The 24679-nt window shown below is 33.5% G+C and overlaps 1 protein-coding gene across 5 annotated transcripts in view; it reads left to right on the forward strand.

The window, feature by feature from the left end:
• Wdpcp (WD repeat containing planar cell polarity effector) overlaps window positions 1-24679 on the forward strand; it is a 323247-nt gene that overhangs the window by 136613 nt on the left and 161955 nt on the right. For 4 of the 5 annotated variants that reach the window (XM_013357181.3, XM_078029122.1, XM_078029121.1 and 1 more), the window contains 3 exons: window positions 2829-3438; window positions 14299-14487; window positions 17814-17937. In XM_013357181.3, coding sequence (XP_013212635.2) covers window positions 2829-3438; window positions 14299-14487; window positions 17814-17937 — 923 coding nt within the window. The remainder of the gene's footprint in view (window positions 1-2828; window positions 3439-14298; window positions 14488-17813; window positions 17938-24679) is intronic. The other variant, XM_040270812.2, reaches the window with a different exon arrangement.

A 24679-nucleotide genomic window follows, 5' to 3' on the forward strand; every position in this document is an offset into this window, starting at 1 on the left:
GAAAACTGGTATACTTTTATGTCTTTAAGGGTAAGTATGCTTGGTAGAAATAATAAGTGAGTTGGTAGGAAAAAGTGAGTTGGAAGGGAACCTTGAATGCCCTGCTGGTCTACAAGCTACTACACCATGTTTTCCCCACCCCTCAAATTCCATTTCCACCATTCTCTTCCTTTCTTCCCATTCTCTAGCCATATTGGGTAAGGGTTTTAGAGCTTCTACTTAGAATCTGTTTCCTCTGCCTGGAGCTCTCTTCTCTTAGAGAAATGGTTCACCCCTTTGAGGTCATATTTATTGGGAAGACCTACCCTGACTTCTCTGTATCATGCCCCCTTTCCCTACTTCTGCTGCCCCCCACACCTTTTTGCTTTATTTAACTTCATAATAATACTTAGGAAGTACATATACAAGGTATTGAAATGTGCTTACTTGTTAATTATTGCCTTCTCTCTCACTATTATAGTGTGAATGGGAAACAGAAATGCTATCCCCAAATATGGCACTTTAGCCCCCTGACTATTTTAAGCTGAAGGAAATTGAAAAAAAAAAAAAACAGTAGAAAGCAGCAAAGATTTTTGTGGCCTTTTCTTTCTTTGACCTTCTCCTATCTTTCTTCCCCAGTCATAAAAAGAATTCTTTGATCTACCTCCCTTGAAACTAGGGTACAAGACCCTCCTGTGACATTTGTCCTACCCTCTTTAAGGAATGAAGACCTAGAGACACAAAGAAAAATCAGAACAAATGGTCCTTGCAAAGTTCCCTTCAGTATATTACCATAGGCCATATCTGCTTTTTATCCAATCATATTTCATACCACTGTTCATTTTCATCAACTGTAAGCATAAAATTTAGTTTTTCTAGGTCTTCATATGTGAAGTTTCCTGTGTCACCTAAAACTGGTTAAATAATTTAGTTTTGCCCCCTCTTGATATTTTGTCTTATATTATCGAGATATCAGTAATGAACCTCCCAAAGGTTAGGAAGAGATACTACTTTTTCTCCCATTCAAGTGTGTGTGCTTGCTGAGGGAAACACTTACTCACTGCTATATCCCTAGGACCAGTCCCAGGTACAAATATTTATTTGAACAAATATTTATTGGACAAAAGAGAAAATGAGTGCAGGAAATGGATATGGATATGGATACCACAGGAGTTGCATTCTAGGCAAGGGAATACACATTTAATTTATTAGGGGGTTTTCATTGAAAGGTAGGACAGGGCAGTGAAAACAAAAGCATTTATTTTAAGAATATTAAGTTGCTGGGCTGGGGTTGTGGTTCAGTGGTAGAGTGCTTGCCTTACATGTGCAAGGTCCTGGGTTTGATCCTCAGCACCATATAAAAATAAATAAAGTGAAGGTATTGTGTCCAACTACAACTAAAAAATAAATATTAAAAAAATTAAGTTGCTGATGATGTGCAAAATAGATTTTTTTAAAAAGTCATTTCAGCTCCCATTCCCCTCCCCAATTCAACACTCTGTAAGATAGTTAACTTTCCATTTTGAATTTTTTGACTCATAATAAATTGCTATAATTGTACAATGAATTCTCTTTGTCTGCTTCCCCCCCAAATGATTGTATCCTGCAATATACATTGTGACATATAGGCAAATGACATTCATGCATTACTATTAACTGAGGGACAGACTTCAGCCAAATTTAATCATATTTTAAATGTACTTTTTTGATGGTGAGCAGTTCTATAATATTTTATCCCACATGTTATTTAATTTTCTATATCTGATTTTGAATTTTTTTAACAAAGTATTAAAAATATCCTCTTTAATACTATTCTCCTGGCTCTTGACCAGGAGAATAGTATTAAATTTATTTAATACTATTAAATAAATTTATTTAATACTATTAAATATTATTATAATTTATTTTATATTAATAAAATAAATGACCGATTTTTTATTTGTTTGTTCTACATTGATGTTTCTTATAGGCAGGTAACCTTTCCTTTCTGTACTAAAGATGACTTTAAATTTTTACTTCACCAGTATTATTTACTATTTATTGATCATTTTTCTATTGGACCTTTATTTTATTCATTTATTTATATGGGGTGCAGACAACTGAACCCAGTGCCTCATTCTTGCTAGGCAAGTGCTCTACCACTGAGCCACAACCCCAGACCCAGCAATTTTTTGGGGGTAGCAAAATAATTCTATGAGACTGTTAATAGAATTCTAAATTTTTCCCCTTTGCCTACCCAGCCCTACTAATTAGAAATATATTTCTGGTAAATAACTTATTGATCATTCCAGATATAGGAAGGATGGAGGTGGAACATAACTAATTCTTTAAAGTCCTTTATTTATTCTTTTCCTCTTCGTTCTCCTCCTCCTTCTTCTTTCTTCAGTACTGGGTATTGAATTCCCGGGTAGTGTACTACTGAGCTACACCACCAGCTCTTTTTATTTTTTAATTGAGACAGCACCTTGCTAAACTGCCCAGCTGGCCTTGATCTTCCTGTCTCCCTTTCCCAAGTAGCTGGGATTGTAGGTGTGCATCACCATACCTGACTTAACTTCTAACTTTTAAAGATATTCTGCAAGCCATGATTTTTCTAATAGCCTAATTTGTTTTTATATGTTGTGGGACATTTTTAACTTTAAATACTTATAGATTTCCCAAAATTAAAGTTAAAATCTTAATAGCTTAATTCTTATTTGTGTACTCTATTTTGGGTGTACATGTGTTGCATATGTCAAGCTGATGGTTACAGTGGAAATTGATGGTCTTTATTGGGTTTCTGGGTTAATATTGGTGGCCTTTAAGTGACATCAACTGACCGTCTGATGTTCTTGCTGCATTTCTTACAGGTTCTGAGTTCTGTTCGTACAGAATGGGATCCACTGGATGTTCACTTTGGCACCAAACAGCCTTATCAGGTGTTTACAGTGGAGCAAGCCGTCAGTGTAGACAAAGAGCCCATGGCTGACAGCTGCATCTATGAATGTGTTCGGAACAAAATCCATTGTATGTCAGTCACCAGAATACCATTAAGATCGAAGGCCATCAGCTGCTGCAGGAGTGTTACTGAAGACAAACTGATTCTGGGCTGTGAAGATTCTTCAGTAGTTCTTTATGAAACTCACCGCAGAGTGACTCTCTTGGCCCAGGCTGAACTTTTGCCTTCATTAATAAGCTGCCACCCAAGTGGTGCCATTCTGCTAGTTGGCAGCAACCAAGGGGAGCTGCAAATTTTTGATATGGCTCTATCCCCTATTAACATCCAGCTCTTGGCTGAAGACCGCTTACCCAGGGAGACTCTACAATTCAATAAGTTCTTTGATGTTTCCAGCAGTCTTGTTCAAATGCAGTGGATAGCTCCTCTGGTTGTTTCTCAGAAGCCTGAAAATAGACACATCTATGATCTTCTCTTCCTCAGGTTTGACAGAGGACCTTTGGGTGTGCTTTTGTTTAAACTTGGTAAGTCAAGGAAGTTGGTAAGTACAGTGTTATGATAGTGATATTACTAAGGCAACTAAAACTACTTTTGGAATGTAGATTTTTGTTATTTGTAATCCCATAAATATGTTTGCCTTTCAAACAGTTTCTTAAAAAGGCTTTGTGGATCATTTTCTAAATGTCAAATGAATATTAGATATTGAATTTGGAAATTTTATTATCCTTTATGATGATTAAAAAGCCTGAACTTTCACATCTGATACTCTCTGAAATGTCCTATTAAAACACTCCTTAAGAAATAAATATGTGAATATTTTAAAAGTACTTTCTATATTCATTGAAAAATTCTGTGTTGTAGGAATGTAAAACTTTTTCTGTAAATATTATTTTAGGTTATCCATATCTTTTGCTTCCCAGCCTGAAATTTTGTGAAACAAATAAAGAAGACAGATATGTAGTTAGAATTTGCTAAAAATATTTGTGTAACTTTTTGTTTCCCTTTTGGATTAAAAACATTCAAAAGGATTTATCATTATTTATAAAACTATATATTAATATAGCATATTTGACCAGGAAACTTTAAAATGAAATCCTCTCATGATGATTCATTTGCTTGTTACAGTTTCATATTACTGGTTATGTCCTAGAATAGCAAAACAACTTTAGGTAGTTTGTATAATTTAATGTTCTTGAGAGAAACTCACGTAGGTTTAAAAAATTTTTCTTTCATATACACTATAGCTACTTAAAAAGTTAGAAAAGTAAATACATTTTTTAAACCTCTTATAAGACTTGACTTCGTGATAAAAATTTGTGATTTACTTTTTTTTATAGGTGTACTTGTCTCTGAAATTGAACACATGAAATTGATCTAGTGAAAATATCTTGATAATATGAAAGATATGATGCATAAATGTGAGGCCTATTATTTTCCTTCTACAAACTAAAAATGCAGATAAATGCATTCACAATGTTAATATTGTCTAAGAAAAAAAATGTTTGGAATCTCATTTGTTATGAGATAATCCAGTTATACTTTGCCTGACTTCATGTTTAACAGTTGTATGTCTCCATACACAACACTAATTAAAGTGGATGTTTGATGTTTGCATGTCTTGTTAAAACACACACTCTCTTTCTCTTTGTCTCTTCCTCCTTCTCTCTGTCTTTTGCCTGCTTTTTCTCTCCTCTCTCTTTCTCTCATTCCCTCTCACCCTTTAAATTACTCAGTTACCTGTCAAACATAAGGCTGTCTGCCCACATCTACCTGGCTTTTCTTCAGCCCTCCCTTGTGGGCCTACTCACAACAGCTTTGCAAAAAGCACAGCTTTCTCTTCCTATCTCTAGCACATTTGCCTTCTTACTAAAGTAAACAGGCTCTCAGTGTAGGGATTTAGAGGGCTTCCTGCTAATTGCCAGCTTGTAAACTTAATTGGACTGTCTCCCTGGGCACTGTTCCTAAATCAATTAGGCAATGAGTTGGCTGTCACCTCTTTTTCCCCCCAAGAAGGTCTCTTGGAAGAGAATTATCCAATAGAAGTCAAACATTCAAATAAAAAGGTGATAACTTCTGCAACTGACATTTATCATTTAAATTTTATTTTCAATATGACTCTTAAGTTTGTAGGATAGGGACAGTGTACAGGATCATTAAGAGAGCTAAATATGGAATTTCTAAGGATTTTTAAAAACTTTATTTCTTATTTTTAATGTATTATAAGATTAATATTTCTATCAAATTATTTTTCCTGGGAAGAGTAGATTCCTTGAAATAGTCAATTTCAACTAACAATTTTTTTTAAAAGAAAACCCAGTTTAAAGAACAGATTTTTCTCATGATCTGCTACTAAATACATCCAAAAAATTAATATACTTCTTGAATTAACACAGTGCTGATTCTGGGCATCCATGTGGAATTTTCATGTATAATTCAAGTTACTGCATATGTAAACAGGTAGTTGCATGTGCAGTTCCCCACTAGGGAGCATTTATGAGATTTATCTCAGATGCTTGTTATGCAAGTCTTTGGAAAATTTGACATGAAAGGTGTAGCTTACAATTTAAAATTGTAAAGATAGATCATAGATCATAGTTTAAAATAGAGTGCTGTCATATGTAAACGTGGCAGTCACTGATGCCAATATGCTAAGATTTTTGGAGTTTGACTCTTAGATTAGGTCAGTTAGAGTAATATTGAAGGGAAATTCTGTTCCAAGGGTAGAGTTTCCATTCTTAATTCTTACAGTGATTGTACAAAAAATTGGGGGTATTAAAAGGCCATCCCCACTGATATTAGAAGAATTCCAAATACATGTCTTCCTCAGGAAGCAGCTGGAAGTGTCATGCTCCTACCGGGAAGCCAAGAAATATTTCTTTATATAAAGCAATAAGTACAGTATTCAGAATTTTTTTATGTGACAGTCAATATCTCATATTTCCACATACATAAACTAAGATTAATTTTAAAAGGAGGAGGACCCAATTATACTACCAGGTTCTTAAAGCTTTTCGTTTCCATTAGAACCTTTTCTGATATTCATTGCTCTCTTTAAACCCGCAAGATCGGCTCTGTCTCCCCTCAACAGAGAATCTCACCTTTTAATTGGCACTTCATTAAGTTTATCTGTTCTTCACCACCCGCCCAACACTTAACTACAGGCACCTGAATCTTTCCCTGGAGATCCAAAGAAAAAGGAGTCCTTCCTCTACTCCATGACCAGTTCCACCACTACTTCTGCTATGGATTCCACAACATTACCCTTGACACCTTTACCTTGTCACCCTTCCCACCCCCCATGAATTGTGTTTCATTAGCAGATAAACAAGCCCAAACCACATCATGAAAACAAGTTCTTCCTTAAAAATGTTTCCTATTATTGATCAAATGTTCACTTTCCTTTCATAGCCAGAGTCATTGAAACACTGACTTTCCGGGGGCGGGGGTGGTGGTGGTGGTGGCTGGGGTTGTGGCTCAGCAATAGAGCGCTCACTCTCACGGGCAACACCCAAGGTTCCATCCTCAGCTCCATAAATGAATGAATGAATGAATGAATGAATGAATGGTGTGTCAACTACAACTAAAAAATATTTTAAAAAGAAAGAAACACTGACTTTCTCAGCTTCCTCTCCTCTCATTCTCTTGTCAGAGCACTGCATCGCAGTTTGTGTCTGTAGTGTTCTCTTGGAACCACTTTTGGAAAGGTTGCCTGTGGCTTCCTCCAGGATACATTTCTCATGTTACTTGATGGCTTTTCAGTGTTTGATGGTTGCTCACCATTCCCATTGTCATAGAACTCTTATCATATTTGCCTCTTATGACCCTGAATGCAACTTTTCATCACTTTTACACTCTTCTTCTGCCTACTCATGAAAATTTTGGGGCTCTCCAGGGTTCCATTTATAGTTCTTGTCTCATTTTATACAGATTGAGAGTTTATTTTTAAATTAGCTATGTGTTATGGTTTGAATTTCCTCTCCAAACTCATAGTGAGATTTAATTGCCATTGCAACTGTATAAAGATGTGAGATCTTTAAGAGGTGATTAGGTCAGGAAGGTTCTGCCCTTGTAAATGGATTAATGCCATTATTGAGGGAGTAGGCTCATTTATTTCAGAGTGTATTTGTTATCAGTTCAATTCCCACCCTTTCTCTCTGTCTTGTGCATGCTCAGTTGTCCTTCCACAATGTTATATCACATCAAGAAAGCCTTATCATATGCAGTCCTTTGACTTTGATCTTGAACTTCCCAGCCTTAAGTACTGTGAGCTAAATAAGCTTCTTTTGTTTATAATTTATCTAGTCAATAATATTCAATTATAGTTGCAGAAATGGTCCAAGATGCTTCTAATTCTCTAACTCCAGCCCAGATGACTATGACTCCATATCTGTACATTTACCTATTTTAATAGATACTATTTCAACCTCATTGTGTGCAGATGTGAAGTTATCATCTTTCTCCCCAAACCTGCTTATCTTCTTGTATTTTGGAAGTTAGAATGATTCAGATGGAACCTCCAAGTCAGAAATCATCATAAAATCTTCCCTCACCCCTAATGTAATGGACCTCCCTCAATGTTAATGTTAGTAACAAAATCCTATCAATTCTGCCTTCTAAATACTGTCAAAGGCATCTCATTCTGTTCAGCCTCACTGTCATTACCTTAATCTAGACCTCCCTTGTATAATTGTGATCAAGTAGAGGCCCTCTGTCTGCATCTTTTGCCTACCCTTCCTACTTTCCAGTTAATTCCCTGCACTGCACTGAAATTATTATTCTAACAGTACAACTTTTGACATGGCTGATCCAGCCGAAATACTCCAGTGATGGATCAACCCTCATCTGCCTCTTGGGTTTCATCCCCCGAGCTCTGCTACACTATAGCTTTCCAGCCAAGCCTACTCACCCCTTCCATTGTGGTGGCAATAGTATTCCATCTGTGTGGAGTGACCCTACAGTGTCCTCATGCAGCCTGCAAAGTTGAGGAAAGGTTACTTGTTCAAGTGATAATATTCAATGAAGTATAATTGAAGTTAACATCTTTCTTCTTATACAATTTTGAAAATCACAGGTAGTATGTGAGTATATGTGTGTTTATGTCTGTCATACTCCCTAAATGGAAAGGAGTATGATTTTTCTCTTAGAAACTTTATAAGTGTATTTTCTTCAAAAGTTATTTTTAATTAGATATTTCAAAGTTATACTTTACCCAAGAGACAATTGACATTAGTTTATTGCTAGAAAGAAATGTTGGGTACTTTATTAAATACCAGTCTTAAAATTGAATCATATTTTTTTAAATAAACTTTTATTACCAATAGAATTCTACTTTGATGATGAATGTTTAAAAATCAAGTTTATTGAGGTATAATCTAATAAATAAAAATTTATTTGTATAGTTTAATAAGTTTAAATGTATGCAATGCCATGATTACCACCATAATCAAGGTACTGAACATTTCCGTCATCCCAAAAAATTCTCCGAAGGCCCTTTGTCATTAATCTCCATCTTTCTCAAATCTGACAAATAGTACTTTTTGTCAATATGAACTAGATTTGTTTTTTTATAGAATTTCATAGAAATAGGATCATACAGTAGATCTTACTTTGCATTTTTATATTATCACTCAGCATTAATCTGTGAGAGTCTTCCATATTATTATGTGTATCTTGTAAGTTTTTCTTATCTTACTGAGTAGTCTTCCATGATGCAGACATACCATAACTTTTTTATCCTGTCAAATACTGATTGACACAGGTGTAAGCTTAAAGGACTAAAAATTATATGTACTTTCATGTACAAATATTTGTATGGACACATTTCCATTTTTCTTGGGGAAAACCTAGAAGTATACAATATTTAGGTCATATGCTACTTTAAAAGAAATGACCTTTTTATAAAGTGATTATACCATTTATATGTTGTTATGGTTTGCATATGAGCTGTCCCCCCAAAGCTCATGTGTGATTCAATGCTAGAAGGTTTAGAGGAGAAATAATCATTTGGGTTTATAGCCTTAACCTAATCAGTGAATTAATCCCCTGGTAGGGATTAACTGAGTGGTAATTGAAGTGTAAGGTGTGGCTAGAGGAGATGGGAACTGGGGTGTGGCTGTGGGGTATATATTTGTATTTGGCCAGTGGAGTCTCTGCTGTCTGATCATTATGTGGCCTCTTGCCTCTGCCACATTCTTCTGCCATGATGTTGCACCTCACCTGAAGCCCTGAGGAATGGAGTTGGCCTTCTATGCACTAAGACCTCTGAAACCATGAGCCCTCAAATAAACATTTCCTCCTCTACAATTGTTCTGGGCATATCTTTTATAACAGTGGCGAAAAAGCTTACTAAAACATGTCCATCAGCAATTTATGGACACGCTGGTTGTTCCACATAGTCACTAACACTTGACATTAATGGCCTTTTAAATTTTCGTCATTCTAGTGAGTGTGAGGTAGTTGATGACTATTGGAGTTGAACATCTTTTCATATATTTATTGCTGTATATTTTATCTGATGGAAGTATATCCTCAAATCTTTTGCCCAAATTCAATTAGATGTTTACTTAATGATTTATTAGAGTTCTAATACATATTCTGAATAAAAGGCTTTTGTAAGACACTTATGAATATTTTCTTCTAGTTTATAGTTTACTTTTCATTTTCTTAACAGTATGGTTTGAGTTGTAGAAGTTTTTAACTTTAATGAAGTTCAATTTGTAAACTTCCTTATTTTATGGCTTCTGCTCTTCATCTCCTATCTAAGAATACTATCCCAAGTTCACAAAGATTTTGTTTTGTTTTGTTTTAGAAGTGTTATGGTTTTAGCTCTTAGATTTAGGTTTCTGGTCTATTTCAAGTAAATATTTTGCATATGATAAAGTTATGGGTTGAAGTTAATTCTTTATTATGAATACTCAGCTGTTCCAGCACCATTTGCTGGAAAGAGTATTTTTTTCTCACGTTGAATTACCTTGACCATATGCGTGTGTATGTTTATGATGAGTCTGTTCTCTTCCTCTGAGCTGCGTATCTATACTTAAGCGTAGTGTCTTACTGTGATTTTACAGGAAATCTTGAAATCAGGTACTGTTAGTTCTCTCATTTTGTTGTTCTTTTTCATATTGTTTTAGCTACTCTAGATCCTTTGCATCTCTACATAAATTTTAAAACTGGCTTAGCAGTTTCTACTAGGATGTTGATTTACTTTGTATTGAATCTATATATCAATTTGAGTAGGAATACAAATTAATAATATTTAGTTTCTTTCCATTTATTTAGGTATTCATTAATTTTTTCTGCAATGTTTTATAGTTTTAAACATAAAGATCTTGTACATACTATGTTAAATTTATCTTTTGTTTTTATTTTTTATTTTTAATTTTTAAAAAATTTTTTTTATTGGTTGTTTACAACATTACAAAGCTCTTGACATATCATATTTCATACATTAGATTGAAGTGGGTTATGAACTCCCAATTTTACCCCAAATGCAGATTGCAGAATCACGTCGGTTACACATCCACAATTTTACATAATGCTCAATTAGTAATTGTTGTATTCTGCCACCTTTCCTATCCCCTACTATCCCCCCTCCCCCCCTCCCATCTTCTCTCTCTACCCCATCTACTGTAATTCATTACTCTCCTTGTTTATTTTCCCATTCCCCTCACAACCTCTTATATGTAATTTTGTATAGCAATGAGGGTCTCCCTTCATTTCCATGCAATTTCCCTTTTCTCTCCGTTTCCCTCCCATCTCATGTCTCTGTTTAATGTTAGTCTTTTCTTCCTGCTCTTCCTCCCTGTTCTGTTCATAGTTGCTCTCATTATATCAAAGAAGACATTTGGTATTTGTTTTTTAGGGAGTGACTAGCTTCACTAAGCATAATCTGCTCTAGTGCCATCCATTTCCCTGCAAATTCTATGATTTTGTCATTTTTTAATGCAGAGTAATACTCCATGGTGTATAGATGCCACATTTTTTTAATCCATTCATCTATTGAAGGGCATCTGGGTTGGTTCCACATTCTAGCTATTGTGAATTGTGCTGCTATGAACATCGATATGGCAGCATCCCTGTAGCATGCTCTTTTAAGGTCTTCAGGGAATAGTCTGAGAAGGGCAATAGCAGGGTCAAATGGTGGTTCCATTCCCAGCTTTCCCAGAAATCTCCAAACTGCTTTCCAAATTGGCCGCACCAATTTGCAGTCCCACCAGCAATGTACAAGAGTACCCTTTTCTCCACATCCTCACCAGCACTAAATTTATCTTTAAGTATTTCATGTTTTTGAAAGATGTTGTAATAGTATTTTTAATTGCAGTTTTTAATCATTTTGCTGGGATTATGTAGAAATCAATTTTTAAAATATTGACCATGTGTTCTGGAACCAAGTTAAACTCATTCTTAGTTGCTATAACTTTTGTGTAGATTCCTTAGGAGTTTCTTCATAAATGATCATGACAACTGGATTAAAAATCTATTTACATTTTATCTAATCTGTATGCTTTTATTTCATTTTACTCACTTTTTACACTAGCTATGACATCAAGTACAGTATTAAATAGAAGTACTAAGAGATGACATCCTTGCTTTGTTTCCTGTCTTAGATGGAAAGCATTCAGTCTTTCATTCTACCTATGATATTACTTGGTTGAGGAATTTCTCTTCCATTTATAGGCTTCTATGATGTATTATCTTCAGTGAATTTTGAAACTTTTTCAAGTGCTTTTTCTGTATTTGTTAAAATAATTATGTTTTTTTCTTTTTAATATGGTCATGTGGTGAATATATTGATTGGTTTTAAGATGCTTAAGTGGTCTTACATTTGTGGAATAAATGTTGTTTATGACATCTTTTTTATATATTTTTGGATTTGCTAATATTTTGCTAAGGAATCTTATGCTTATTTGTGAGGATATTGAAGTATTATTTTCTTTTCTTTTAATGTCTGTCATTTTTAGAGCTGGTATAGTGATAATCTCATAAATTGAAGAGTATTTGTTTCTTTTGTATTTTGGATTATGCAGAGTACATATTTTCTTTTAATGTTTGATAGAATTCATCAATAAAGGCATCTGGACATATGGAGAGTTAAAGGTGTGTGTGTGTGTGTGTGTGTGTGTGTGTGTGTGTGTGTGTGTGTTTTAAAAAAAAACCAATGAATTGAAATTTAAATAATATAAAACCATTCAAGTCATCTATTCTTTCTTTTTGGAAGAAAAGGTGCTAGAGATCAAACACCAAGTCTCTGAGCTACAATCCTAGCCCCTGTTTGTTCTTGAGTGAAGTTTGACATTTTGGGTCTTTCAAGGAATCCATTTAATTTAAGCTATATTTACATAAATTTACTCATACTCTTTACCTATTTTTAAATGCCTGTAGTTATATAGCTCTTATTTTTGTTATTGATAATTGTATCATCTCTTTTTCTCAGTTTACTGATTTTTTTCAAAGAGAAAGCTTTCAAGTTTATTTGATTTTTACTGTTCTTCATTATTTTCTATGTATTAGCTTTATTATTTTCTTCTTTCTATTTACATTGGATTTAATTTGTTCTTTTTTTCCCTAGGTTCTTAATGCAGACACTTGGATTATTGAGCTTAGATCTTTCTTCTTTTCTAACTGAAACACTTAGAAATTTTCCTTTAAAAACCATAGCTACATTTCACAAAGTTTTTTATGTTATATTTCTATTTAATTCAATTCAACATAATGTCTAATATAATTTGTGATTTTTTGACCCATAGGCTATTCAAATATTTGGGAATTTTCCAGATAGCTTTCTGTTATAGATATCTAATTTATTTCTCTTATGGTTAGAGAACATAACCTGTTCATGATTTCAAAACTTTGAAATGTATTAAAGTTTCTTTTATTATTTAGAATATGCTCAGCTTCGTTAATATTCAGTGGGCCCTCAAAAAGAATGTGTATTTCATTGTTGGGTAAAGTGTTTTTTATGGATGTCAGATGAAATTCATTGATAGTGTTTTTCAAGTATTTTTTATTTTTCCTGAATTTCTGTTTACATGATCTCTTGATTTATAAAAGCAGTACTGAAATATCTAACCATAATTACATATTTTAATTTTTTTCTTTTTAGTTCTGTCATGTTTTGCTTTATTATTTCAGAGCTCAGTTATTAGGTGTACTTAAGAATTGTTATGTTTCTTCATAAATTTTGAGCCCTTTATTATAAGGGTAAGAATTCTAGGTTAATTTATTTTTTAATTCTCAGTACTTTAAAAATGTCTTCCTGTTGTTTTCTAGCTTGCATAATTTTACATGCAAAGTCTGAATCATTCTTTGTTTCTCTGTACATCCTATGCATCTTTTTCCCTCATTTTTTAAAAAATTTTGTTGTCTTTGAACTATTTGATCACAATTATGTTAGCTCTCCCCACCCCCAACAGATCAGTTCTTTCTCTTGCTACTCATAGAAGTGTTGCTTAGGGATAGAATCAACAAATCTCAGGTATTTTCAGCTTCCTGCAAAAGTTCTCTGCATTAATATCTACTGCCAAGTAGCCACCTTGATTTATGAGGACTTCCAGTGCTTGACTGCAGGCTCATGGAGACTTTAGGATAGTTATATTGTTGATTGTACCAACACAAAAGGAATAGTAAAGTTTTACTGCTTAGTATAGTTAGGGCAATTCCCCAGATTCCCTATCAAGTTGAGTCCTGTTAGATATAGCACAAATTTTTATTTTGATGGGACTTGAAGTTAGTGTGAAGAATTTCAGCATCTTTCTCATTAACTAATTTTAAAAAATCCTACAACCTATAAATAGCCCAGTTAAGTGATGATGATAGTAATAAAAAGAATTGTAATAATATTTTATAATACTTTATAGCTTACAAAGTAATTTCACACACATTTTCTCATTTAGCTTTATGATTATTTGTACTGAGAAGCTATTGTAGAATTGCTAAAGTCAGTAAACATCTGCTAAAGAAAAAAAGATTTTATAGCTAGCCATTTTCAAAAGATGAAAAACAAAACAGAAACATGCTTTAAAGCCCTAGTATTTATTGTCATTTAACGCTCAGAAATTGTTAGTTTCAAATGAGATCAGTCTTTTAAAAGACAATTAAAAAAGACCAGAACAGACAGCTTCCCCTGAACTTTTCTTTTTATGTTCTTGGTCCTCTAGAATTAAAAGTAAATTTTCTTTCATTTTAAGAGGATAAATGTGTTCCTGTTGTACCAAGATGTTTTATAGAAAATATTGGTTGAGAAGAGGATTAGTCCCATATACTAGCACTTAATGCAAGAAATATTTGATGTTTTTTTAAATTTTTTTCCTTTATAGGAAAGTTAAGTCTGTTTTTGTTATTCTGTATTTTAAAAGATTTACCTAGTTTTATATATTTTGTGGCAGGTATCCTCACTCAGGGACAACTGGGCCTAGTAGATATTGTCTTCCAGTACATTCATTGTGATGAGATCTATGAAGCAATAAACATCCTGAGCAGTATGAACTGGGACACCCTGGGCCAGCAGTGCTTTATCAGCATGAGTGCCATCGTGAACCATCTCCTTAGACAAAGACTTACTCCAGAGAGAGAAGGTCAGACCTGAATATGTTTCACAAATTGGTTTTGTATATACATGAAGTACTTTTTTTGAGTTAGATGTTTTAAGACATTTTTGAGTGATGTTATTGGAGATTGAAAGACAAAAATGTTAATTCTCTATTAAAACTGAAAGGATTGGATAGCAGATAATTGCTCCCATGTAGTACTTACTATGTGGTATTTGTCAACATAAAGAACAACTTTTCTGTATAGCTTGTGTTGGAACTCACAATGCAGTCATTGTACAATTCAGTCTAAGTGTGAAATATGCTCAGATTTCAAACTTTGATCAGCAATTTCATGTACTCTCTTGGTCTGTGGACAAAGGGCCTCAAACAAAGGCCTTTATTACTCCTTCATATTAGACATCAATATTATTTTCCTCACATCCAAGTCCTCTGTCCAGACAATAGTCATTAACACTCACTTTGTGTGTGTGTCAGAATTGTATTGCAGAATTGCTCCTTCTTGTTTTCAATCTTCAAACTTGTGCTTTTGACACCTCTGTCCTTTCTGTCTGCTGGATTTTTCCTACCTTTACTCATAAGTAACTTTGCCCATAGGGATACTATATGTTTATTGTTAAAAAGAAAAAAAAACCAAACAAGATATGTCACCTACAATAATGATAATAAATCTTTTATGAGGTATTCATTTATGTAATATAAATTGCATCAAAAATTTGCAACTTCATTTACATCTTTGTGATAAGCATTGATATTAATGGTGGGAAATCATGGCCAATAAGAAATTGACCATAAGTAATAAGACAGGAAATTAGGAAAAACAAGATATGTCAAAAGGTCCTTTACATTTTCTTTCTTACTATTTTCTGTGCATTTTTATAGATTTTCTTACTACATTGTTATTACATTTCCAAAGTAAGCAAGTTTTATTTTGATAGTGTTCTGTGGTTAATTTTCATCTCAGGAGTTTTAGAGAAGAATAATCAGTAATAACATACTGCTTCAGGAAGTCTGTATCAGGGTCTTGGGCAAACTCACAGAAATCCCATAATAATGATTTATTTAATAAAAATTGAATGGACTTTTTGGAGGTAGTGCAAACCCATACATGAAGATTTCAGTGTTTCCACACTAAGAAAATTCCTTCCACAAGCCAAGTGAGATTGTACACACGTGTACTCTCAGCTACTGGGGATACCGAAGTAGGAGGACTGCAAGTTTGAGGCCCTCCTAGGCAATTTAGCCAGATCATGCCTCAAAACAAAATTTGAAAAAAAAAAAAAAAAGGCTGGGGATGTAGCTCAGTGGTAGAGTGCTTGCTTGTGTGGCATGTACGAGGCCCTGGATGCAATCCCTGCATCGCTCCCCCACAATAGATACACTTTCACTGTCTTCTACAATGCTTGGCCCACAGAAGGTACTCAATGAGTATTAGATAACAATAAAAAAGAAAGTTTAACTCCAAGTTTATTAGAGTATAATATATTGCTGTAATATTTCTGCCTGCAGAACTATCTCAAGTAATTATTTATTAGTATTGATATACCTCAAAATTGGGTACATAACAAGAAATAACAAAAACAGGTTTCCTAAGGGAAGCCTATGATGATACATAAAATCTATATGAGAGACCCTAAATTTATACTTAAAGAAGAAAAGTATAAAAGTAGAAAAAGTAGAAAAGATAAAATATTGACTGTCAGGACACTGAGAAATTGCTGCACCTAGTGAATTTATGTTGTAAGATTACTATGTCATAAGAAATATTGTTAAGGAATACACAAATGGGCATTATCAGATTCTTGCTCTAATAAAGGATATTTTCAAGGAACCATATTGGGGAGAGAGGGAAATAAAAAGCTTTTATGATAGTAGCCTATTAAAATAAAATGCTTGCATGATGCTGGGTTATCAGAATATGTACATTTTAAGTAGATATGTGCATTTCCCCCTAAGTAACTACAAAACACATTTCTAAAACATTCAGAGTTCTTCTCTGTTGAGATTTATTCTATCTGAAGCTAACAAATTTGACATGGTAATTTGTTTTCCTTTTATTAGTGGAACCCAGTGAGCTCTTTTATTTGTAGCCGTGTTGTGGTTATCTTTGAGATCTTCATTTCTGCCTTAAACATCAAGCTGGGATATCTAATGAATCTATAACTGTGCTGGGAGTTACGAGTATTCCATGTAGGTTCGAACATTTCAGATGTACGAAACATGCTGTCAAGAAAACAAGCAATGGCAAGAGAATCTGGCTTGTTTTCACAATAGCATTGCTATATTCAATTTTAATCTAAATTGACTGCTGCTTTGAAAGAAAATACCTCTAAAGTTCATCTTACTTTACTGTCTAGATTTATGATTAAAAAAAGAAATTACTAACAGCTTAGCCAAGTCCATAGCAATTACTCTGATGAGGAATTTAATACTTTCAAACACAAATGTGCCTACAACTAAAGAGTTTTGCTAAATAATGAATTGTTTATTCAACCCAGTACTGGCAGCATAAAAAAATCAGAGGAGTCTAACTGTGAACTGTAGTGTTCTCATACATACACATACTCTCACCATTATGGTAATTACTTAACTTTCAGGTATTTCTGGGCTGAAGCACAGTCCCATAGGCATGTCTTGATAGAAGACCAGACATTTTTTGCATTTTTCCCCTATTTTCTATCCCCCTTGTTTATCAAAATGTGTATTTTCCCCCTAATCTCTAGTCCTCCCTGTTTATTAAAACTTGCTTTTTCAGTCCTCCTTTCTTCTCCCAGGGTGTTAGCTTTCATATGTGAACAAAACCAACAATCTTGTTGCTTAGGGCAGGATTTAGGAAAATATAGGGACTTTCACAGCCCTGTTAAAATTGCTGTAGAGAGGTGGTCTCACTGTTTTTATTTGTATTGTTGTTTTTATTTGTATTGTTTTAGAAACCATTTCTACTATGCTGACTTCAATTTCCCATGTGAAAAGGTTAGTTTTCTCTTTTCAGCTAAAAAGAGTAAATATTGAGCACACTGCAAGTTGATTTTACAGGAAATACTAGTTCAAACTGTGTAACTTTGATGAGTCACTGTTTTAATTACCCATTTGTGGTGAGAGGTTGGTTCATTATGGATTTCTTCAGTTTTGACAGCTTTTTGTTGCTCAGAGTCATTGTCAGCTTTGCCTCAAGTGAAAGTTTATACACAGGTTTGTTTTTGTACCAGCTGTCATATTTTAATTTCATCTTTCCTGCAACAAGCTCACATTTCATCCAAGTTCGCAAAACCTGACTGACTGCAAACACGAGTATTCTGTTGTAATTGAAGGAGTTTCACTTGTTTTAGTGCTGCTTTGTTTGAATTCCACAGCACAGCTTGAGGCAAGCCTTGGAACTTTCTATGCTCCAACACGACCACTTCTGGATACAACTATTTTGGAATATAGAGACCAGATCAGCAGATATGCAAGGAGATTCTTCCACCACTTGCTAAGGTGAATGCTATGTTTGGACTGATTTGTATCAGACTAACTACCAATTTCAGGAGCTGCCATCTTTAATGAGAACATTCCATAATCTGGCTATTTTTTGACAGTCCATCCCTTCAAAGAAAAACATTACTTCTCTTGATATTTTTTATTTAATGTGTTCTTATTTTCCTTTAAGGAAATATTTGAATATTGTTTGGGACTTTTACATCACCGGTATTCTTTTTTTTTTTTTAGCTTTACTATGTTTTCTAAGTGTGACCTGTATTCTTTAATATTCTTTCCCCTTTGATATTAAAGCAAAAAATACCAGCTATGTAAAATCAATATAAAAATATTAACTCATTTTGTTCCTAGCATTAGAGAAATGTTTTCATTTAAGTTAAAACTAAATATAAGAATATGATATAAAGTTCTGAGACAGTAATTGGTTTGCTTTACTTTCAGCATGACTATAGAAAGATTCATTCATTATCAAATAATGGGGCAGATTAATAATTTTACTGTACCTCATTTTCTCTGCTTTCCCTGGGTATAATATGTTCTTTTAACCTTGAGATATGTTACAAATTAGATAATAATGTCAAAAATTGCTCTGAGAACAATACTATAGAAATTGAAGGACAAGTATTTTAGCATTTATATATAAATATATATATATTTATATAAATATAGATATAATTCAGAAAACAGAACGGATGGATGGAAGGAAGATAAAAGAATGGACAGATAAAAAGAGATTAGAGCACATATAAATGTGATACCATATAAAAGAAAGGAAGTGATTGGCACAAAATTTAGAATGACGTAGAGTAAGTGAAAACAAGTATGACAGAACAGGCAGGCACATGGAATGGAATCCTCTAGGTATTAGTACTATGTTCCATTTCTTAAGATGAGTGGTACATATCAGGGTCTGTTAAAAATGATTACTGCTTTGTGTGTGTGTGTGTGTGTGTGTGTGTGTGTGTGTGTGTGTGTGTATGTATGGTATACTTTTGTATACAACATGTTTTAAAATAGAACATAATAGAATTTTCAATTGTGTATCAAAAGGAAGTTGGGTTGATTTTTGGAATTTTTAAATTTTACTAATAATGTAATCTGTTATAATGCCTTTTAACTCTTTCAAAGACTTAAATATATATTCTCTAATTTTTTCACTCAGAACAACCCTGTAAAGGGGGTATTATCATTTGACAAATGAGTAAACTGAGGGCAATATGGTAAGTGGTTGGATTAGATGAAATAACAGATTACTGATGGTGCTTGAACTGTTTTTTTTTTTTTTTTTTTGGTCCTCTGCTCCTTACTCTTAAGACCATTTATCTATCGTTTGTTGTGTATATTTTAGATGCTACTTTGTAAAATAACTGAAAATGGTCATCCACTCAAGAGTAGGCTGATTGATAAATATACTTGACTGCCCAAAAAAGGGAGAAACTTCAGATTGGTCAGGGCTTGAGGAGATATTTTTTGTTGTGTAGATATTCATACTCTATACTTAATTTTCTATATATAAAGTGACACTTTGAACTCTACAAAGCAGTTAAGCCTTTGGAAAACAGTATTTTTAGAAGCTGAAGTGTAAATATATTGCAAGAGTTATTTTCTGTAATTGAATCTTGCCTTTTTATCTGAATAACTTTAGCATATTCAAGAGATTCTTTACCCTGAATGAGGCTGGCTTCCATGAATATGTCAAAAATGCTGGGGCTGATGTCACATTTATTTGGACCTAGGACTTTGCTCTCATTGCTATTTAGTTTTTCCTGTTTCTGGGTAATTTTAATTAATTAAGCTGCTGCCTGAAGAGTTTAAAAACATGAACATGAATAAAATAGAAGTTTTGGGAGCATATTCTTGATGGTTTTACTGTGTCTTTGATCTTTCTGACTTTATGTAGTTGTTTGGTTTTTGCCTAAACATCCTATTATGCAACCATCTTGCTGATCCTAGAATGCACATATTCTACAAATGTGCAAATTTTTTGTTCATTGGTTTTATTCAAATATAGTTTCCTAACTCTTTTGGAGCTACTTTTGATAAAGTGACTATTTTAAAAATAGTTTTTAGTTGTAGTTGGACACAATACCTTTATTTTTATCTATTTATTTTTATGTGGTGCTGAGGACTGAACCCAGCGCCTCACATGTGCTAAGTGAGCACTCTACCACTGAGCCACAACCCCAGACCCCTAATTATTATTAATGCTATCATTATTATTAGACTTTAGCTTGCTTTGTGGTTACATCTGAAAGTGGATGTTTTTCCTTGTGGTATACTAGCTTTTTAGTTTGTTTTTTTTTTAGTGCTTTCCTGCTATTTCATTTATAATGAATGTTTATCAGTTATTGTTTTGATAGTAAGCTATCCATAGCATTATGAAAAAAGAAAAGTAAGTTTAGAAAAAAATTAAATGAGATAGCTTAAGTTGCACCCATTCTTTTGTTTCATCTGCTGCCAAGAAGTTCTCCTGCTTAAGGGTAGAGAAACAGACCAAAGGCCTTTTGGTATTTGTGAAGGGCTACAATTGTATTACTCCCTGTGCTTTGATTAGTCATTTTAATACCCCTTTAAAAAGGTTATTAAATGATGAAACAAGTCCTAAACAGTAAAGACCATCATAGAGATTATTAAATTAAAGATGAAGAAAAGGAGCCTCATGGAGATTCGGGAAGTACCTAGGATCACTCACATGGGACTCAGATTGCCTGAATCCAGACTGGACTCTTCCGAGAAGTAAGAATTAAATATGAGATTGATTTTAATTTCATCCAGCATGGAAAGGATAGGGCCGTAGTATGAATTTGGGATAATGGACAAGTATATTATGTAGATTATTAAAGTAAATGTTCTGAAGACAATAGAGGAATTCCACAAGCATGTTTTTGGTTTTTTTTGGCCTCTTTTGTCTTTAGCAAATATTAACGTTTACCTGAAAGCTTTCCTCCAAATTCAAACAAATCTGAACTTTAAAACTTATTTTTTCATGTTTTCTTCCTGGAATCTTTTTGTATGTATTTAATGTGATTGATTTTCATAAAGAAATGTTCCCTGGACATATAAATTTTTGCTTCTAAAATTAAAGACAGAAAGTAGTAGAAACACAGCCTTGATATGATAAAGTATTTATTATAATAAAATGTAAAGAGATGATTTTGAGAAATCATGAAGCTGGAAAACTACAGAAGGCCTTCTTTGCTTAAAATAAGTTTAGAAGGTAATTATTCACCTTTCTTTCTCAATTAAATTGCATAGTATCCTGGAAGTACTGAATAGAAAAGTATTAGCTAGAGTTTTTAACCATAAACAAATAGGAACTATAATAATAATGTGTAAATTTTGATGACAAAGATTTCAAATGAATGTGCTACATGTGAAACTTATATTATTCATATGAAAATAACATATTTTCCCCTCCTTACTATATAAGATTATAGTTTTCTGACATCACAGTGTTATGCAATTGTGACACAGAGAATCATACTTTTAAAATGCTTAGAAAATAGTAAGCAAAATTTGGGAAAGGAAGCTTTATTTTAAGCAATATTATGTTTATGAAATCTTTATGGGAAAGTGTACTAATATTTACATTTTCCTTTGCAATGTAAAAACAATAAAAATGAATAGATGGATGTATGGAAGAATAGATAGAGGTGGACAGATATGTGATGAAACAGTATTATAAAATATAATGATAAAATCTAGAAGTACTTATTTTGTTAGGGCTGGTTGGGGAGGATTACCTTTCATAAGGGAGCTTTTTCCATTCCTGCCAAGGGTGGAGAATAAGATGGGGGGAGTCCTCTGCCATAAAGGCAATTTTTAAAAAGTTGTGATGCTAACCAATAAATTAGGAAACCAAGCAAAACTGACAGAACATAGACACAAGTCACATAAAGGCCATGCCATGAAAAAATTTTGTATACCTGGCCCTTCTTCCTCAAGGCTTCCCTTTCACAGCTAATCAGGTTGTGAGCCCCCTGGTGGGGGCGGGGGAGCAAAGAATCCAAATGCTGTGCATCTATTAGTCTAGTTTTCCTGCAGAGAAAAACCATAAAGAATTTATTAGGCAGATTTATTACATCTGGGGCTAGGGATGTGGCTCAAACAGTATCGCACTTGCCTGGCATGCACGGGGGTGCTGGGTTCGATCCTCAGCACCACATAAAAATAAAATAAAGATGTTGTGTCCACTGAAAACTAAAAAATAAATATTAAAAAAAATTCATTCTCTCTCTCAAAAAAAAATTTATTACATCTGAAAATATCACAGCTCAAGGAACAACAATGATATATAAAACATGAGCATCAATAACAAAGTAGACTGTGTCTAGCTCTATGAGATACATTTGTTTCCATTGTGTTTTTACAGTTTATTATTAGAAATAATAATCCTTTGTTTTATTATGTATTTAAACTTAACAGAACTGTGTTATATTCAAAAAACTATGAATTTGTGATGTAACCTTATTTCTAGTTATAGATAGCCCTCAAGCATCTGCTTCCTAGAGAAGGATAAGTATCATTCGATATTTTTTGAATTACCCCCAGTGTCTTTTCTTTCCCCACACATAAGTATGTTCACATAATAAAGGATTCAGTTTGCTGTAGATTCTGATTCTTATTTATATTTATCTCATTACATTTTATAGAAAAAGATACTTCAGTTTGGTCAGTACCTGGGAAATTGAGGATCATCTCTATCGAAATTATAGACAGATGGAGGAACAAATACTAGATTTTCTCAGACTTCCTAGTTTATGGACCTCAGAGTATTGAAGTGGTTGAAAAAAAGAAGATTACTTTGGTAAAATCTTTAATGAGCACTCTGATTACATGTGGTTATTGCTATGCAAGGGCACATGTTTGTCTTTTGGTTATTGATTTTATAAAGAAAAGTTGTTTAAACCCAAAGCCTTCCCATTAATTTAAGTTTTCCTGATCCTCACACTATACAAGGCCATTGCCATTTTTTGAAACATAAAGCTGCAGTTTTTTTCAAAACAAAAATAGCTTCTGATTGTAGACATAACATATGATTTCTTCCCTATAATTTAAATATCATGACCCTCTTGTCACGTTAATAAACATAGATCTACATCCTCCTGTAAACAGATGTGAACTATTTCCATTTTTTTGTATTATAAACATTGCTTCAAGAAACATTTCATGTACATAGTTGATATACGTATACCATGCACACTCATGTAAATATATATATACACACACATATGCACATATACTCTATATATTTCACAAACTTGTTGCATTTTGAAGATTCTTGATACTTATTGTAAAATTTTCATGTTGTCATTCTGTGAAATCACTCATCTCATCCTACCAATCATGGAAATAATCAGTTTCTTAAAACATTAACAATTGAAAGAAAATTGGCACCTCATGGCTTTAATTTTTTTAATGTATGATTTTTCCCTCATTTTTTCTGGCTATTTGTTTTATAGTTTATTTTATAGTTTATTTTTAGAACAGTATTAGGCTCACAACAAAGGTGAATGGAAGGTACTAAGTTCCTATATACTCCCTGTCCCCAGTAATTTTAGTTCCTTTTTTAAAAATAATGATTATTATGTACATTTGTAGAGAGAGGCTATATGTACCATTATGTGAATAGCTACTATTTAATATGTACCATTATTTAAAGCTAAAGACTTTTTAAAACATGATTACATTTAAAAAAATTTGTTTTAGTTGAAGATGGACACAATACCTTTATTTATTTATTTTTATGTGGTGCTATGGATCAAACCCAGTGTTTCACACGTACTAGGCAAGCGCTTTACCACTGAGCCACAACCCCAACCCCAGAAGCATGATCACATTTAATCCCCACATCCCAGTGTGAAGACATGAAGACATTTTTATTTCTGTTTTCTAGATGAGGACACTTAGATTAATTAACTTGCTCATAAACAATAGGTAGAACTGAATTCTTGTGTGGGTCCAGTTGACCTCCAACTCCTTTCTCTTTACCACCACACTATGAAGTAAACCTCCTCAGGAAATAAGGAATTCTTTCTCCAGAGGTACTTTGTAAAAGGAGGGCTACATACTGCAGTTTAATATAGTGAATAACAAGAAAGTTTGAACATGGGCACATTCTTAGTATCCTTTAGCTTCCATTTCTTAATTTATAAATAAGGATAATCATGATACTTACCACCGTAGCATATTGTGAGAATTAACGTAATAATGCATGTAACTAGAACTTAAGATATAGGTTGGCACATTATTAGTAAGGGCACAATGAATGCTTAATATTGATTATGGTGTTGTAGAGAGTAAAAAAAAATAGATAAATGTGGACCAAATGATCTTTAGAACTTTACTTCTTGACTTTTTTTTTCAAAAATTAAAAAGAATTTTTTATTCTTATAGTACATTAGGACCAGGACCTAAAACTAGTCTTTTTTTTAATATATATTTTTTAGTTATACATGGACACAATATCTTTATTTTGTTTATTTATTTTCATGTGGTGCTGAGGCTCAAACCCAGTACCTCACATGTGAGGGGCAAGCACTCTGCCACTGAGCCACACTTCAGCCCCAAACTACAGTCTTTTGATCTCTTAGGATTGGCTTTCTTTGGGTAGCCCTTCTTTTTACCTAATGGAAGGACTAATTGAGAGTTCCTGGTTATCAGCTCACTCAGTCTAAAGTAAGAGAAAATGGCCTGGGGCAGACATTGGGCAACTTTGGCAACCGCTTAATGCAGAGCGGCA

Source organism: Ictidomys tridecemlineatus, chromosome 12 (genome assembly GCF_052094955.1).
Source record: "Ictidomys tridecemlineatus isolate mIctTri1 chromosome 12, mIctTri1.hap1, whole genome shotgun sequence".
NCBI classification, from domain to species: domain Eukaryota; kingdom Metazoa; phylum Chordata; class Mammalia; order Rodentia; family Sciuridae; genus Ictidomys; species Ictidomys tridecemlineatus.